The sequence below is a fragment of the Oryctolagus cuniculus genome, chromosome 2 (assembly GCF_051225735.1).
Source record: "Oryctolagus cuniculus isolate XC-2025 breed Fujian yellow rabbit chromosome 2, ASM5122573v1, whole genome shotgun sequence".
In the NCBI taxonomy this organism is placed as follows: Eukaryota; Metazoa; Chordata; class Mammalia; order Lagomorpha; family Leporidae; genus Oryctolagus; species Oryctolagus cuniculus.
In genome coordinates this window covers 159,573,098-159,589,435 of record NC_142868.1, presented here as the reverse complement: position 1 = coordinate 159,589,435, position 16,338 = coordinate 159,573,098, and the positions used below count along the sequence as shown (strand labels likewise).

Below are 16,338 nucleotides of genomic sequence, written 5' to 3'. Positions count from 1 at the left end.
TCTGTGGGTCTGCTTTGTCCCCCAGCAGAACTACTACTGAAGTCATCTGCAAAGCATCATTAGCTTTGTCTTCTCTCTCTCTCCATGAACTTTTCCTGCCTGTCGCAATATTTTCAGTTCCAACTTGTGTCACATAGGAAAAGTTAAATGATGGACTGTATACCTTTTGCAGGATTGTTTGAGAATGGTGAACACGTAGAAGAAACGAGCTACTAAGGTGATAGAGAATCTGTGTACCTTAAGATTTTCTCTAAAGGATGAAAGTTATGTGGACATAACTTATTCTTTCCACCAGAAAAGTGGAGAATCTTCTCAGTTGAGTCAAGAGCAGAAGAGTGTCTTTGATGAAGATCTGCAAAAGAAGATAGAAGAGAATGAGCGATTGCATATACAAGTGAGAAATCGTTCTGTTTTTCCATATGCAGTAAAAAATGGGCTTTGTGTGATTTGCAGTATGGAAAAACCAATGCAGATAAGAGTGTTTTCTGTCTGTATGAGTATTTTTTTTTTTTTTTTTAGATTTATTTATTTGAAAGGCAGAGTGATGGGGAGGGGAGAGAGTGAGCGAGTAAGAAAGAGAGATCTATCTTTCATTTGCTGGTTCAGTTCCCAAATGGCAATAAAGACTGGTGGCCCATGTGGGTGGTAGGGGACCAAGTATTTGGGTCATCATCATCTGCTTTCCTAGGCACATTAGCAGGCAGCTGGACCTGAAGTGGAGGAGCTAGGACTTGGGGGCCACAATACCAGCTCTGTCTTTGTGGGCATCTTAATGTTTCCTCTGGTCTTTCAAGTATGACATTTGTGGTTGTCTTTTATTCATTTCTTAAACTTATAAATATCATAATGTGGACATGTGCTTTGAAGTGAATGTATTTATTCAGAGCAGAGCAGCATAGTTGTATAACAATACAGAAGTACACTGGGCACTGTTTTATACAGGAAATGGTTGAGAGGATCATCTAGATAGTAGCATTGTTTTTTTAATTTATTGTTATTTTGTTGTTTTTTGTATACCTCTGTTAGAATGTGAGGCCTCTGAGGATGTGGACTCTGTGGGTTTTGTATGCCCAACCCTAGGACAAGGGCTTTCTCATGGCAGGCAATTAGGTGTTTATGGAATATTGAAAAGTCACTGGGGCAGACATTTGGCCTAGCACTTAAGACACCAGTTAAGATGCGCATGCCCCATACTGGGATACCTAGGGTTGAGTTCCAGCCCTATCGTTATAACTGTAGCTTCCTGTTAATATGGACCCAGACCACAGCAGTGATGGCCTCTGTAACTGGCTTCCTGACACCCACAGGGAAACCTGGATTGAGTTTCTGGCTCCTGATTTTAACCCTTTCAAAACCCAGTCTCTTGGCCCCTGCAGGCATATGGGGGGTGAATGAATAGATGGGAACTCTTTGTTAGTCTCTGCCTCTCAAATAAAAATTTAAAAAGTGTTGAATCTCTCCCCAAACCTTTGAATATATTGTGAAAGTAGTGTAGTGTATCTGATTACCTAATTTTTAAAAAACTGTCAAATGGTAGAAAACAGATATACACTAAATCTAAGTCTTTGAAAATGTTAAAATAATGAACTTTTGACCTCTGTGTATTTTCTCTCTAAGCCTGAAAATTCTTAATTAATATTGTATTCTCATTCAGGGAAAGAGCATTAATAACATGTACTTTAATTTGATTGTTTCATTGTGCAAGTTAGCCTAGTAGAAAAGTTATACCCTGGGGCTCGCACTTTGGCACAATGGGTTAAGCCACAGTTTGCAGTGCTGGCATCCCATGTGGGCGCTGATTCAAGTCCCAGCTGCTCCACTTCCAATCCAACTCCCTGCTAATGTACCTGAGAAAGCAGTGGAGGATGGCCCAGGTGTTTGGACCCCTGTACTCACTGGGACACCCAGAGGAAGCTCCTGGCTTCAGCCTGGCCCAGCCCTGGTTGTTGCAGCCATCTGGGGAGTGAACCAGCAGATGGATGTTCTCTCTGTCTCTCCTCTCTCTCGAACTCTGTCTTTCAAATAAATAAATAAATCTTTAAAAAAAAAAAAAAAAGTTATATCTTGACCAGTAGAATACCTGTGTGCCAAAAACTGTTGGAATTCCAAATTCATGAAACTGAGAGGAAGGAGGTATGGCCTTTGGTGACATTTCCTATTTTAAATCTCATGTCTGCTCTGTTTTAGCTGTGAGACATTAGAAATCTATATAACCCCTTTGAACTGAAGTTTCCGCATCTGTAAAAGAAAGATCGATAGTAACACCTCTGCTACACTGTGGGGGTGAAATGAGATGATGCCGAGTGGGTTGAGCACAGCGGGAGTTGCTCAGTGAGTCTCTGCTGTTGTTCTGTCACTTGTATGTGTTAGGATAGTGAGAGAAGAGAAAATGGCCTTTTCTTTTCAGTTTTTTGAAGCCGATGAGCAGCACAAGCACGTGGAAGCTGAGCTGAGGAGTCGGCTGGCCACCCTGGAGACAGAAGCAGCCCAGCACCAAGCTGTGGTTGATGGCCTGACTCGGAAGTACATGGAAACCATTGAGAAACTGCAGAATGACAAAGCTAAACTGGAGGTAAGCACCACTGTTTGTGAGAGCAAGCTAAAAAGTAGCTAAAGCTTTTGTAAATCATCTGTGTGCTTTATGGAACATGGTGAGCCACTCCAGGCAGAAGAATTGCCTGCAGTGGCTCTAGGTATGCTCCCATTTCTAGCCTGAGCCATGTGCCTTTCTTTGCCTTCTCATTTAGATAAAATCTCAGACTCTAGAAAAGGAGGCCAAGGAATGTCGACTGCGGACAGAAGAATGGTACGTGGAAGCGGGATCCCAGGGGCCCTGATGTAAGACTCACAGGACCTGAGATTTGGTGTTAGCAGCTCCTCTGTGTTAACTATGCCTCTGCTGAAATAAGTAGGAACTCTCCAGGGTCCTTTTCAGTTCTGGGATCTCTGTCTTACGGCACGTTAGGCATTAGTCCTCGGCCTGCATGTGTTTTGGGCTGTGGCAGATGGTGTTCTGGGGCTGCTGCACTGAAGATTTCATACTTGTTGTTTCATACTACCCTAAAGAGAGGAAAAAATGACTAATAATCCCTATGCCAGCTTTGTCATGGTACATTCTGAATAAGATACAGGTTATGTGACCTAATTAGGAGATTTCTAAATCTTTTTTTTTTTTTTTTAATTTAAAGAGTCATTTATCTGTTTGAAAGCCAGAGTTACAGAGAGAGAAGGGAAGAGAGAGAGAGAGGTGAGCACCTATCTGCTGGTTCACTCCCCAGCTGGCTGCAACGGCTAGGGCTGGGCCAGGCCAAAGCTAGGAGCCAGGAGCTTCCTCTGGGTCTCCCATGTGGGTTGCAGGTGCCCAGATACCTGGGCCATCTTCCACCACTTCTCACAGGTGCATTAGGAGGGAACTGGATTGGAAGGGGAGCAGTTGGAGCTCAAAGCAGTGCCCCTGTGGGATGCTGGCATCAGAGGTGGAGGCTTAATCTGCCATACCACAATACCAGCCCCAAGATTTCTAAAACTTAAACTGTTACTTAGTAATGTGTGATAAAGGCAGACTCCAGCAATTTATTTGGTACATAACTTAATATTTTAGGTTTTAATAGGATCCATCACACAAATTTCTTATTTCAATTTAATTGTATTAGTAGAATTGCACACTATTTCAGTGTATATTGCTGCCCTTAATTGATTAAAAATCAGAAATTATTAGCTTTTGGGTTCCAGGGAAAAGAATATCAGATAATATTAAAAAAATTTACAGTTACAGTTATTCTTGAATATTTATGTCATACAGAGAAAACTTATGATTTTGAAGTGACTCTAAGGTTACTTTGAGTTTGTGGATATATATTTATATAGTTCTGGTACTGTGATAAATTCTGGATCTACACATAACTTTGCAGAAGTCTCAGGGGCGTTGGTACTGAGACTTGGTGTTTTCTTATGTTTCTTTTAACAACTTTCCACGAAGTTTATCCCAGTTTTCTGAAAGCCTGGTACCAGCTGGTGAGTTAGTAATCAAATGAGGATTCAGTGTCTGATTGGTGATAATCTAGTTTTGTATTTTTTTCTTTCAGTCAATTACAGTTAAAGAATCTTCATGAAGATTTGTCAGGTAGATTAGAGGAATCCTTATCAATCATCAATGAAAAAGTACCTTTTAATGATACAAGTAGGTATTGTGTTTCCATTATTTGTAACTTTGAATCTCTCTGTGGTAGCCAACTGATTATAATAATCTGCTAGGCAAAAAATTTAATTTGTCCAATGGAGGGTTGCATTCTTTTTGTTCTTTTGATCAGCTCTGACTCTCCTGTTTTATAGGGATTTTTTTTTTTTTTTAAGATTTCATTTATTTATTTGAGAGGTAGAGTTACAAACAGTGAGACAAAGAGAAAGACAGAAAGGTCTTCCTTCCGCTGGTTCACTCCCCAAATGGCTGCAATGGCCAGAGATGCGCCAATCTGAAAACAGGAGCCAGGAGTTTTTTCTGGGTCTCCCACAGAGGTGCAGGGGCCCAAGGACTTGGGCCATCTTCTGTTGCTTTCCCAGGCCATAGCAGAAAGCTGGATTGGAAGTGGAGCAGCCGGGACTAGAACTGGCACCCATATGGGATGCCGGTGCCTCAGGTAGAGGAGTAACCTACTGTGCCACACTGCCAGCCCCTTATAGGGAGTTTTAAAATTGTCATATAGCTACTCCAAAGCCAGTCTTCTTTGAAGAAGCCCAAATCCATAATTTTTGATTGCATGTATTCATCATATCCAAACTTAAAAAACAACCTGCACATAAAATAGTTGACTTTTTTTTTTTTTTTTAAATTTTTTTGACAGGCAGAGTGGACAGTGAGAGAGAGAGACAGAGAGAAAGGTCTTCCTTTGCCATTGGTTCACCCTCTAATGGCCGCTGCGGCTGGCGCACCGCGCTGATCCAATGGCAGGAGCCAGGTACTTATCCTGGTCTCCCATGGGGTGCAGGGCCCAAGGATTTGGGCCATCCTCCACTGCACTCCCTGGCCACAGCAGAGAGCTGGCCTGAAAGAGGGGCAACCGGGAAAGAATCTGGCGCCCCGACCGGGACTAGAACCCGGTGTGCCGGCACCGCTAGGTGGAGGATTAGCCTAGTGAGCCGCGGCGCTGGCCAGTAGTTGACTATTTATGTAAGAAAAGTTGTTGCTCATTGTAGGGCTAACTGTGGGAGGTGGATCGCCTCCGTCTGATATCCCCTGCCTCTTGGTCAATCCCCAGTGATAGAAGGAAGTGACTTGGGTAGGCCCTGCTTCCTATGCATCCTGGGTATGGTCTGGTAATCTCTACTCCCAAGAGCAGCAAAATCAAACTTTTTCAAAAAGACAGAACATCATTTGCCAATTGTGTAATCTTTAGACAAAAATTTGAAAAGGTTCTTTGAAAGCAAAGCAAATATTTGATTAGATTTTGGAACTTACATTCAAATGATACATATTTCCTTTTTCTATAATCATGGTTGAAATTAATTTTGTTAAGATTTTATTTGTTTATTTGAGAGAGAGAGAGAGAAGAGAGAATCTTCCATATACTGATTAACTCCCAAATGGATGCAATGGCTGGGGCTGGGCCACACTGAAGCCGGGAGCCTAGAACACCATCTAAGTCTCTCACATGGGTGGTGGGTGCCTAAGTACTTTGGCTGTCCTCTATTGCTTTCTCAGGCGTATTAGCAGGGAGCTGGATCAAAAGTGGAGCAGCTGGGACCTGAACCAGCGCTTTGGTAATTGCTGACTTCAGCTTAACCTGCCACTCCACTGCACTGGCCTGAAATCAGTTTTTTGCTTCTCAGTTTTTCTTGGGGAAGATCTGAAAACAAAACAACAGGAAAGAAAAGAAATTAATGAAAAATAGCAGTTTGATCTTACCCTAAAATCAAGAATATGTCATTATTGTATTGAAAACCTAAATTCCCCTTTTAAAAAGACATCTGTTTCTAGCTTCTACAAAAATGTAAATAACACTGGCACACTTTGACATGCTGAATTCGAAACCTTTACGTTTCATTTTCTCTAAAATCTTTGTATCAGTGAATCATCAGGTTCTAATAATTTCCTTGTGGATTTATCCTTCTTTTGTCACCTGGTTTCAGGTCATTATCACACCACATATGGGTTATTGCTTCTTAGTCCTGGTCATTTGCTGGTGCCTAGATGGGTTGGTGGTACAGGGGATGCAAAAATTTATGACAAAAATCTCTACCTATAAGGAATTGATAGTGTAGTAGAGCACAGATAGCTATAAAAACATCTCAAATGTGTACTAGCCTGGGCCATAAAGAGCCTCTTAGGGTTTCGAGGCAGGAAATATCACTGCTGGGGTTGTTTTGGGAAGCCTTGCTGGAAGACGTGTGCTTTGACCTGACCCTGGATCAGTGAACAGGTTTTACTGAGCAGAGATGAGGGGATACAAACCGGGGAATTGCGTGGAGTGTGGTGTATAGGACAGAGTGTCCATGTTGTTGAGAATAGTAGTGAGTCTACCAGGAAGCTGGGGTAGGTGGGATGTGGTGATGGGCAGTGATGGGTAAGTTGGGAAGGGGGAGGTAGAACTGGACCCTATAATTCTGAGCCAAGTTCCTGGGACTTCACTCACAAGACTGTTGTTTGAGCCAGGAAATGTCACAATGAGATTTGTGTACTCACGAGGTTAGTCTAACAGCAGAGGGTGGACTGCCTTGGAATGGGAGAAGGGAGGCTAAGACTGTTGTAACGATAGTTCTGATGTGCTGTTTTGGAGGCATGAGCACGGCTTGTCAGGGGGCTGCAGACGATCTGTGGAAGGAGAAAGAGCAGCTCGGTCCTTCCAGGGAGGCAAAGGAGAGGGAAGAGACAGTGAAAGGGGACGATTGTGGTGCTACAACTGACAGAACTAACAGGCTCTGTTGTTTAATGTTCTGGAAGACCCTGGGAAAGAAACTGAGGTTGATCTTTTAAGACAGATGCGTCTCCATTTTGGGAGAGGTGAGAATGAGGAGTGCACATTCAACGAGGCCTATGTAGGGACCTTGGATGTATTGGCAGGAAGCTGGGAGAGGGAGTATTTTCAGCTTGAGGGAGCTGGTCTGTTCTACACATTGCCTGGAGGGCTCAGAGAGGATGGGTTTGGAGACTACTAGTTCTTGAGATAAGCACTTCTATATAGGATGGAGGTATTCACCAGATTGCTGGTACAAGGATTTGAGGTAAATGGGTGCTGAGGAGGCAGGCAAAGCAATGCTGATTTTTTTTTTTTTTTTTTGACAGGCAGAGTTAGACAGAGAGAGACAGAGAGAAAGGTCTTCCTTCTGTTGGTTCACCCCCCAAATGGCCGCTACGGCCGGTACGCTGCACCGATCCAAAGCCAGGAGCCAGGTGCTTCCTCCTGGTCTCCCATGTGGGTGCAGGGCCCAAGCACTTGGGCTATCCTCCACTGCCTTCCCAGGCCACAGCAGAGAGCTGGACTGGAAGAGGAGCAACCGGGACAGAATCCGGCGCCCCAAACGGGACTAGAACTCGGGGTGCTGGTGCTGCAGGCGGAGGATTAGCCTAGTGAACCGTGGCGCCGGCCAGCAATGTTGATTTTTAAGCTGTAGGAATGAAAGGAATGGAAAAAGAAGAGAGGACTGAAGTAAAAGAAAAGGTTATATGCACTGCAAGTGGAGGATGAGGGCAGGGAACTGAGTATGATGGAAGCAAGGGGAAAGAAGTCACTGTGGAGACAGAGTTAAATGTCTGCAACAAATGCCCTTTTTGCTAGACAGGTGAGGCTGAAGATAGGAGGGAGGAGGTAACTGATGAACTAGGACGCTGGCCCACTCAGAAGCTGTTGCTAAGGGCCTAGGAGGAGATTGGCTGAGGCAAGGATATTTGAGCCATGGAGTCTGAGATGGAGGTGGGGAAATTTAAGAACCCTTCTGTTTTTGGCTGGGGTCTTCATGACATAGTAGGAGGGAAGCCATCCCATCCATAACACTGAAGAGAAGAGGAGGACTGATATTGAAGGCTTAAAATGGAAAAGATTGGCAGTAGATCTCATGGGAAGTATGAAAGGATGCAACAGTGCAGTCATGGAGTGCTGAGTGGAGCTGAAGCTTCCTTGAAGTTTAAGCAGGATACGTTGTAGTGGTTTGGTGTTAGTATAAAAACATTGTTGAAGGGATGGACCAGGCTGGCAAGGAAAACAAAGAAGGCTGAAAGAGGGCTAAAGAGAGAAGGGACAGGCGCTGATGGATGGGAGATCAAGCAAGGGAGATGTAAGAGAGCGGGTGAGGTGGCACGGGAGCTTTCAGAATCAGATTTTGGTGCTGAAGTTCATTCTGATTAAGGACATGGGGAAAGGAGAGCAAGTTTGAGTGGTTGGGGTCCTGAGTAGATAAAATCATTAAAATCATGAGGTTGAGGAAGTGTGAGGCTAGGTGTTAAGGAAGCTGTCAGGTTGTTGACAGACCTTGAGTAGGCAGAATTGTGAAAGAGGGAAACCATTCAGGAATATTAGGATTGAGTCATTGGCATCAGCAGAGCAGAATGGATTTTCAGGTTTGTAGTGTTGGGAAAACAGTAACGTTTTTGGATGATAATGTAGCAGTCATGTGCAGGGTTGTTTTAGAAGAGAGAATGACTGATGACAGCAAGAATTGAGCCTTCTAAGAAATCCTGATAGGCTCCAAAGAAGTATTTGAAATGATTTCTTAGGAATAGAAACCGAGGAATAGTTTATTTTCTTATACTAAAGTTTAAAAAAAGAAATAGCAGAAATTCTTTTTATCCGAGAAACCACTGATTCTGTGTAAATTTGGTAGTCTATACTGTGATTACGGTGCTGGTTATTTAAAATCCTTATGTAAAGCTGATTTTGCTACAGAACACTCAGTTTTGCAGTTGTTTCTCTGTTATTGCAAATTTGAGCCTTACCACCCATCATTTTTGTTTTGTAGAGTACAGTCAATATAATGCTCTCAATGTTCCACTCCACAATAGGAGACATCAGGTAATACATGAAGTGCATGTTTTCATTGTCAGCATGTATATGTCAGACTTTTCCAGAAACAACACTTAGTTATTTGGGCCTGTTTATTGTTCTAAGTAGTTGTGTTAAACTTGTATATTACTTTCTCATACATTTCTTTAAATTGTGTAACTTTTTATTGAATTCATTAAATAGTATGGATTTTTGCTGTCTTTCTTATCTCATAACATTTGAACTGTGTTGTGAAATGCAGTCCTTTTTTGAGCTATACTTTCTTCTAGGTTGCTGGACCTTGCACTTGAATGGTCAGGTTAAGTGGAGGATTTGGGAAAACTGGTTAGCTGGGAATATTAAAATTCAAGTGAAAGTGAATGAATTTAAATTAAGGAATAATCACACTAGAATTGAAGTGTTTTCTCTAGAAGCAGACTTAAGAAAGTTGTTTTAGAATAATATTTTCATAGTTGGCTCTAACTGTATACTTTTCATTTTAAAGTTAAAGATGAGAGATATTGCTGGGCAGGCCCTGGCTTTTGTTCAAGATCTGGTGATGGCTCTTCTCAACTTTCACACCTATACAGAACAGAGGATTCAGATCTTTCCTATTGATTCTGCCATTGACACTATATCTCCATTGAATCAAAAGGTAAGTTTTACTCCTAAAACCTTCTGTTGCCTTGAACAGATCGAGAGTTGTTTATTTTCAGATCATTTCTGTGCATCAGGCAAATGCTGTGGATTACATGGGAAAAAGCCAAGTCATGATCTTTACCCTCAAGGCAAAATATTCCAAAAATAGGAATTCTTAAGTTCAATACTGAGTGGGGGGTGCTGACAGATCTCAAAGGGAGCGAGTGGTAGGAGATGATCTCGGAGGAGATTGCTGTCAGCGGTTGTGTCTGAGAAGGTTTCTTTGGGGATCTGAATGAGCCTCAAAGAGTCAGCAAGGTTTGAAACAGGACAGGAGTCTCAGGTTTTCCCTTCAGAAGAAGAGGGAGGGAAAGACAAACAGAATCGTGGAGCAGGAAAGCTTAGGGGGTTTAGAGGAGAGGGAGGGGGAGGGGTGGGGAATGGAATGTGAGGTCTCTAGAAGGGAGGAATGGGAGGTAAGGTTGAAAAAGAGGGGAAAATGGTGCCAGCTTAGGACAGAGCCCTTTGGGCAGGCCCAGGCATAGACCTTCACTTTGTTTATAGACTTGAGGTCTTTGTAACTGTTTTGACCAAGAGGTGACATGATGAAAGGTATCATTTTATTTTGCTGGCATTTTTCTCTCTTCTTGTTTGTACTTACTGTGTAACTTTCATCATTGATATATTTGAAAACAGAAAGACCTGTGGAGTAGAGTTGGTCTTTTTCTTCCCACTAGGGTTTGGAGCAGGAGTCATACTGCTTGTCCAGTTGAGCTGGAGGGGATTTTCAGGGTTTGTAAGGTTTATTTATTTTTATTTTTTATTTATTTATTTTTTTTGACAGGCAGAGTGGATAGTGAGAGAGAGAGACATAGAGCAAGGTCTTCTTTTGCCGTTGGTTCAATGGCCGCCGTGGCCGGCGCTCTGCGGCCGGTGCACTGTGCTGATCCGATGGCAGGAGCCAGGTGCTTCTCCTGGTCTCCCATGGGGTGCAGGGCCCAAGCACTTGGGCCATCCTCCACTGCACTCCCTGGCCACAGCAGAGAGCTGGCCTGGAAGAGGGGCAACCGGGACAGAATCCGGCGCCCCCACCGGGAATAGAACCCGGTGTGCTGGCGCTGCAGGCAGAGGATTAGCCTATTGAGCTGCGGCACCAGCCTGGTTTGTAAGGTTTAAATGAGGAATAATAGGAGGTTTAAATATTGCTTCCTTCAATCCATTTGCTTTTTGGAGGGCCTATTAGATTTTGCTTCTTTCCTTTTTTCTCCTCAGCTAATTCTAAGAAAGATTTTTTTTTAAAAGATTTATATATTTATTTGAAAGTCAGTGTTACACAGAGCGAGAAGGAGAGGCAGAGAGAGAGAGAGAGAGGTCTTCCATCCACTGGTTCACTCCCCAGTTGGCCACAACAGCCAGAGCTGTGCCGTTCTGAAGCCAGGAGCCAGGCTTCTTCAGGTCTCCCATGTGGGTACAGGGACCCAAGGCCTTGGGCCATCTTCTACTGCTTTCCCAGGCCACAGCAGAGAGCTGGATCGGAAGTAGAGCATATGGGATGCCGGCATTGCAGGCGATGGCTTTACCTGCTACACCACAGCACTGGCCTCTCTAAAAAAGATTTTAAGGTGGCTTGCAGTTTTTTATTTAGCTTAAAAGAATAAAATAAATATTAGCAAGTATATTAGTTTTGTATTGCTATGTAATAAATTATCCCAAAACTTAATAGTTTAAAGCAGTAAACATTTATAATCTCACACAGTTTCTTTGGGTCGGGAATTCAGGACCTAACTTACTATCTGGGAGCAGGAGAAATCTGGCTTATGATCTCTCATAGAAGATTTCAATCATGATGACGCCGGGGGCTGTATTCACCTGAAGGTTCAACTGGGGCTGGAAGTTTTATGCCCAAGGTGGCTCACCCACATGCCTGATGAGTTAGTGCTGTTGGCTGGAAGCTTTAGTTTCTCATGCATGCAGCTCTCCATAGGGCCGTTTGAATGTCCTTATGACATGGTAGCTAACTTCCCCGAGTGAGTGATCCAAGAACAAGGTGGAAGCCACAGTTCCTGCTATGACCTAGCCTGGCTACTCTTAGCACTTCTGTTGTATTACATTCATCACACAGACCAGCCGTGAGACAATGTTGGTAAGGTGGTGCACAAAGCCAAACATCCTGGGAGGTGGGACTCACAGGGGCTTTCTTGGAGGCTGGCTCCCACAGGGAGGAAATTGAGGGTTCTTAATACAGATGTGTCTTCTAAGTGCCCCATAAGAAGGCCATCTGAAATGAGTCATGCCATGTGTTGAGCTTGACTTGCTTCTTCTTCCTTTCTGTTTTTGTGCATCATGGAGTACTTCTACGGTTTGAGTAGAGTTTATGCCCATAGGTTCCCTTTGTACCTATTAATGTGGCAAACATTTGGATTCTGTAGTCAAGACTTCTCAGGTTCGCAGTCCAATTCTGCCACTTTCTAGCTATGTCCCCTTAGGAAATTTACTTAGTCTCTCAATGCTTCAATAGTGTGTATGTTTGAGAGTTAAATTAGATAATACATGTAAAGCCCTAAGAACAGTGCATGGCACAGAGTAAGCACTTGCTAAAGGTCAGCTCTCAGCACCATCCTTATGCCTCACATGCAGGAAGCTTTCAGTAGGTGCTTTGTTTTCATCAATGGTGGCCTGACTCCAAAAGTCTCTTGAAGTTTATAAAATTGGACTTTGGATCTTTGAAATGCTCTTTATTTATTTTTTAAAGATTTATTTATTTATTTGAAAGAGTTACAGAGAGGCAGAGAGAGAAAGAGACAGAGTTCTTCCATCTGCTGCTTCACTCCCTAAGTGGCCAAAATGGCTGGAGCTGGGCCAATCCGAAGCCAGGAGCCAGGGGCTTCTTCTGGGTCTCCCACACGGGTGCAGGGGCCCAAGGACTTGGGCCATCTTCCACTGTTTTCCCGGCCATAGCAGAGAGCTGGATCGGAAGTGGAGCAGCCAGGGCACAGCACTGCAGGTGGTGGCTTTACCCACTACACCACAGCGCTGGACCCTGAAATCCTTTTTAATATCACTATGGGAAAAAGCTTTCAGAAAACCTGGAGAGAAAAAAGTTGTACATTTTTGTCTAGTTATACTTAATATCAAAAAAATTTTTCTGCCCAATACTGTTAGTCTGTTATGGGAGTTTTCTTTCAACATCTTGTCATATTATATCTACACAGTGAGAACCGAATGTACTAATTTTTGTTTACCTGAAACATTTCATACTTTGAAGAACTTCTTTATTTCTCAGTATTTCACCCCTGGCCTTTGGGCCTGGGAAAGGCCCTGTTTGCTTTTTCTAGTAAGTCTATAGTGTTGAAGGAGATTCAGAAGCCATTTGTTACAAGATGACTAGAGTATTTAAACTCGTTCATGGAATTATAAAGTAGCCCTGTAGGCTTAAAAGTTGACCTTAACTTACAGCTCTGAAGACTAAAGCCCAGAGATGGAGCTACCCAGAGTCTCACTTCAGGGTAGTTTGCAGCGGAGTCAGTTGAATCGCATTTCTGCAAAATGAAACTTTACCTTTATGTACTGAGAAATCAGAATTTGAACCATTATATACTACCTAGATACCTGAGATGGTTCATAAATGAAAATGAACTTTCAATTATGTATAAGTATGCCTGTGTAAATCTGTGCTTCATACTGAATTACTTCTTTATAAATACTAAGGTATCAGTGATAATTATAAAGGTTTTATTTCCTCCTGTTGATGATAATTACATTTCTGGAATTTGTTAACCCCAAATATTGTATACAGTGAAAGTAAGAAACCACTCTCCCCAGTAGACTTGATTTTTGAGAATAAGGCCTATAACACAAAAGTCTTGTCTCACAGTCTTGATTTTCAAATCCCCCCCCCCCCCCCCCACAGTGAGTTAACTGCTTCTGCATAAGCAGGGGTCAGGGAAGCTGACCTGCTGGTGCTGGCTGGTGCTGCAGCATCCCCTGCCCTTTGCCTCTGGTGCCTGGTGTTAGTCACCTTCCCCCTCTTCTCACTCCTCGACTGGGAAAGGGATTCCGACTTGGGGGATATTGTCTGGGACGATTAGAGGGGAGCATCTGTGTAAAAGCCACTTTCCAGAAAAGCTTTTGAAAGGATTTAGTTGTATAACTCAGTGGGTCCGTTTACAAATGTGTTAGTGTTTGTTTTTTCCGCTGATCTGATTCACAGTTCTTTCCTCCTGTTTAGTTCTCCCAGCACCTTCATGAAAACGCGTCCTATGTCCGCCCTCTGGAGGACGGAATGCTGCATTTATTTGAGAGTATTACTGAGGATACTGTGACTGTTCTGGTAATTGTCTTCCTCGTTTTACTTCTGGAGCTGGGTTTCCTTTTTTGTCCAAAGCACTTTTAACTCTGTAATTATTTTTCTTTTCCAGGAGACAACCGTGAAATTGAAAACTTTCTCAGAGCACTTAACCTCCTACATATGTTTTCTTAGGAAGATTCTTCCATACCAGTTAAAAAGGTACTTACCCGGGAGGCCGGAGAGCCTGGGGAATTGTGGTGTAGCTGGAATCCAACTACTCTGCAGTTAAGAAAATAGTAGTCTGCTACTCTTGTGACCTGGCTGAGCTTTCTGCACTACCACTGATTTGGACTTTTGTGGAAAAGGAATAGCATGACTGAGCACCGTGAACATACATTTAGGAAGGCTGAATTGTGGTCTATGTGCTCTGGTTTTTTTTTTTTTTTTTTTTTTTCTCAGTAGTTTTATTCTGTGGTTACTACTGTAACCCTAGAATATTAAGAACCAGTATTTTCAGTAGTTGTGAATGACACAGTTATTGAAAGGAATATTTCACTTTGGGCTTTTTATTAAATGTTTAGATGTAAACAGCTATATCAGAGTTTTACCAGTTAACTTCTACATTTGGATCTATTATCTTTAGGTTTCTTTGAAATGGCATATTCTTGTTTTTACTGTTGATGACTGATTAAAGTTATAAACAAAAGCTTTATCTACTCCAGCTGTAACAGGATGTCACTGAGTAACCTTTAATATTCTATCTTAAATATTTCTGGAAAGGCAGAAAACTGTACGTATAACTGGAAATTTGATTTTAGTTTTTAAGTTTTTATACTTCTGATTTAAAACTACTGAGACTCTACCTAAACTTTTTTTTTTTAAGTTTATTTTATTTTATTTTATTTATTTGAAAGAGTTACACGGAGAGAGGAGAAGCAGAGAGAGAGAGACAGAGGTCTTCCATCCGATGGTTCACTCCCCAATTGGCCTCAGTGGCTGGAGCTGTGCTGATCCGAAGCCAGGAGTCAGGAGCTTCCTCCAGGTTTCCCACGGGGGCGCAGGGGCCAAGGACTTGGGCCATCTTCTACTGCTTTCCCAGACCATAGCAGAGAGCTGGATTGGAAGTGGAGCAGCCAGGATTCGAATCTGCTCCCATAGAGGATGCTGGCACTTCAGGCCAGGACGTCAGCCTACTGCGCCACAGCACAGGCCCTAAACTTTTCTTGATAAGATTTAGCTTTTAAAAAATAGTTGGGGGGCCGGCGCCGCGGCTCACTAGGCTAATCCTCCGCCTCGCAGTGCCGGCACACCAGGTTCTAGTCCCAGTCGGGGCACCGGATTCTGTCCCGGTTGCCCCTCTTCCAGGCCAGCTCTCTGCTGTGGCCAGGGAGTGCAGTGGAGGATGGCCCAAGTGCTTGGGCCCTGCACCCCATGGGAGACCAGGATAAGTACCTGGCTCCTGCCTTCGGATCAGTGCGGTGCGCCGGCCGCAGAGTGCCGGCTGTGGCATTTGGAGGGTGAACCAATGGCAAAAGGAAGACCTTTCTCTCTGTCTCTCTCTCTCACTGTCCACTCTGCATGTCAAAAAAAAAAAAACAAAAAACAAAAAACAAAAAAAACACAAACAGTTGGGGTATCAGTGCTGTGGTAAAGCAGGTAAAGCTGCCACCTGCAGTGCCGGCATCCCATATGGGCGCCAGCTGCTCCACTTCTGATCCAGCTCTCTGCTATGGTCTGGGAAAGCAGTAGCTGCAAACAGATGGGAAGACCTGGAAGAAGCTCCTGGCTCCTAGCTTCGGATCGGCACAGCTCTGGCTGTTGCGGCCAACTGGGGAGTGAACCATCGGATGGAAGACCTCTCTCTCTCTCACTCTCTCTGTGCTTCTCCTCTCTCTGTGTAACTCTGACTTTCAAATAAATAAATAAATCTAAAAAAAACAAAAAAACAAAAAAACAAACAAACAAAACCCAAAACTGGAGATGTAGTGTAACAGGTTAAGCGGCTGCCAGCTGTGCCATATCCCAAGCAACATCTTGACTGCTATGCCAATTCCCTGCCCCAAGGATCTATTTAAGAACTTGTATAGGGGCTAGCATTGTGGTGTAGAGGGTTAGGCTGCCACCTACAATGCCAGCAGCACATATGGGCGCTGGTTTGAGTCCTGGCTGTTCCACCTCCAATCCAGCTCCCTGCTAATGTGCCTGGGAAAGCAATGAAAGATGGCCCAGGACCTTGGGTCTCTGCAACCACATAGGCAATCCAGATGAAACTCCTGGCTTCTGGCTTCAGCCTGGCCCAGCCTTGGCCCATGTGGCCATTTGGGAAGTGCATCAGCGGAGGGAAGATCTCTCTCTGTCCCTGTTTCTGTGTAACTCTGTGTGGGGAGCAACTCGGACTAGACTGTTACTGGAATTAAGACTTATTGTATGCATCTGCTC

The 16,338-nt window shown here is 43.5% G+C and overlaps 1 protein-coding gene across 3 annotated transcripts in view; it reads left to right on the top strand.

Moving 5' to 3' along the window:
* The window catches only part of PPP1R21 (protein phosphatase 1 regulatory subunit 21), an 85,430-nt gene that overhangs the window by 20,885 nt on the left and 48,207 nt on the right, over window positions 1-16,338 (top strand). For all 3 annotated transcript variants that reach the window (XM_002709720.6, XM_089327683.1, XM_089327684.1), the window contains 8 exons: window positions 296-394; window positions 2,408-2,572; window positions 2,748-2,806; window positions 4,086-4,180; window positions 8,950-9,002; window positions 9,478-9,627; window positions 13,840-13,941; window positions 14,030-14,118. In XM_002709720.6, coding sequence (XP_002709766.2) covers window positions 296-394; window positions 2,408-2,572; window positions 2,748-2,806; window positions 4,086-4,180; window positions 8,950-9,002; window positions 9,478-9,627; window positions 13,840-13,941; window positions 14,030-14,118 — 812 coding nt within the window. The remainder of the gene's footprint in view (window positions 1-295; window positions 395-2,407; window positions 2,573-2,747; window positions 2,807-4,085; window positions 4,181-8,949; window positions 9,003-9,477; window positions 9,628-13,839; window positions 13,942-14,029; window positions 14,119-16,338) is intronic.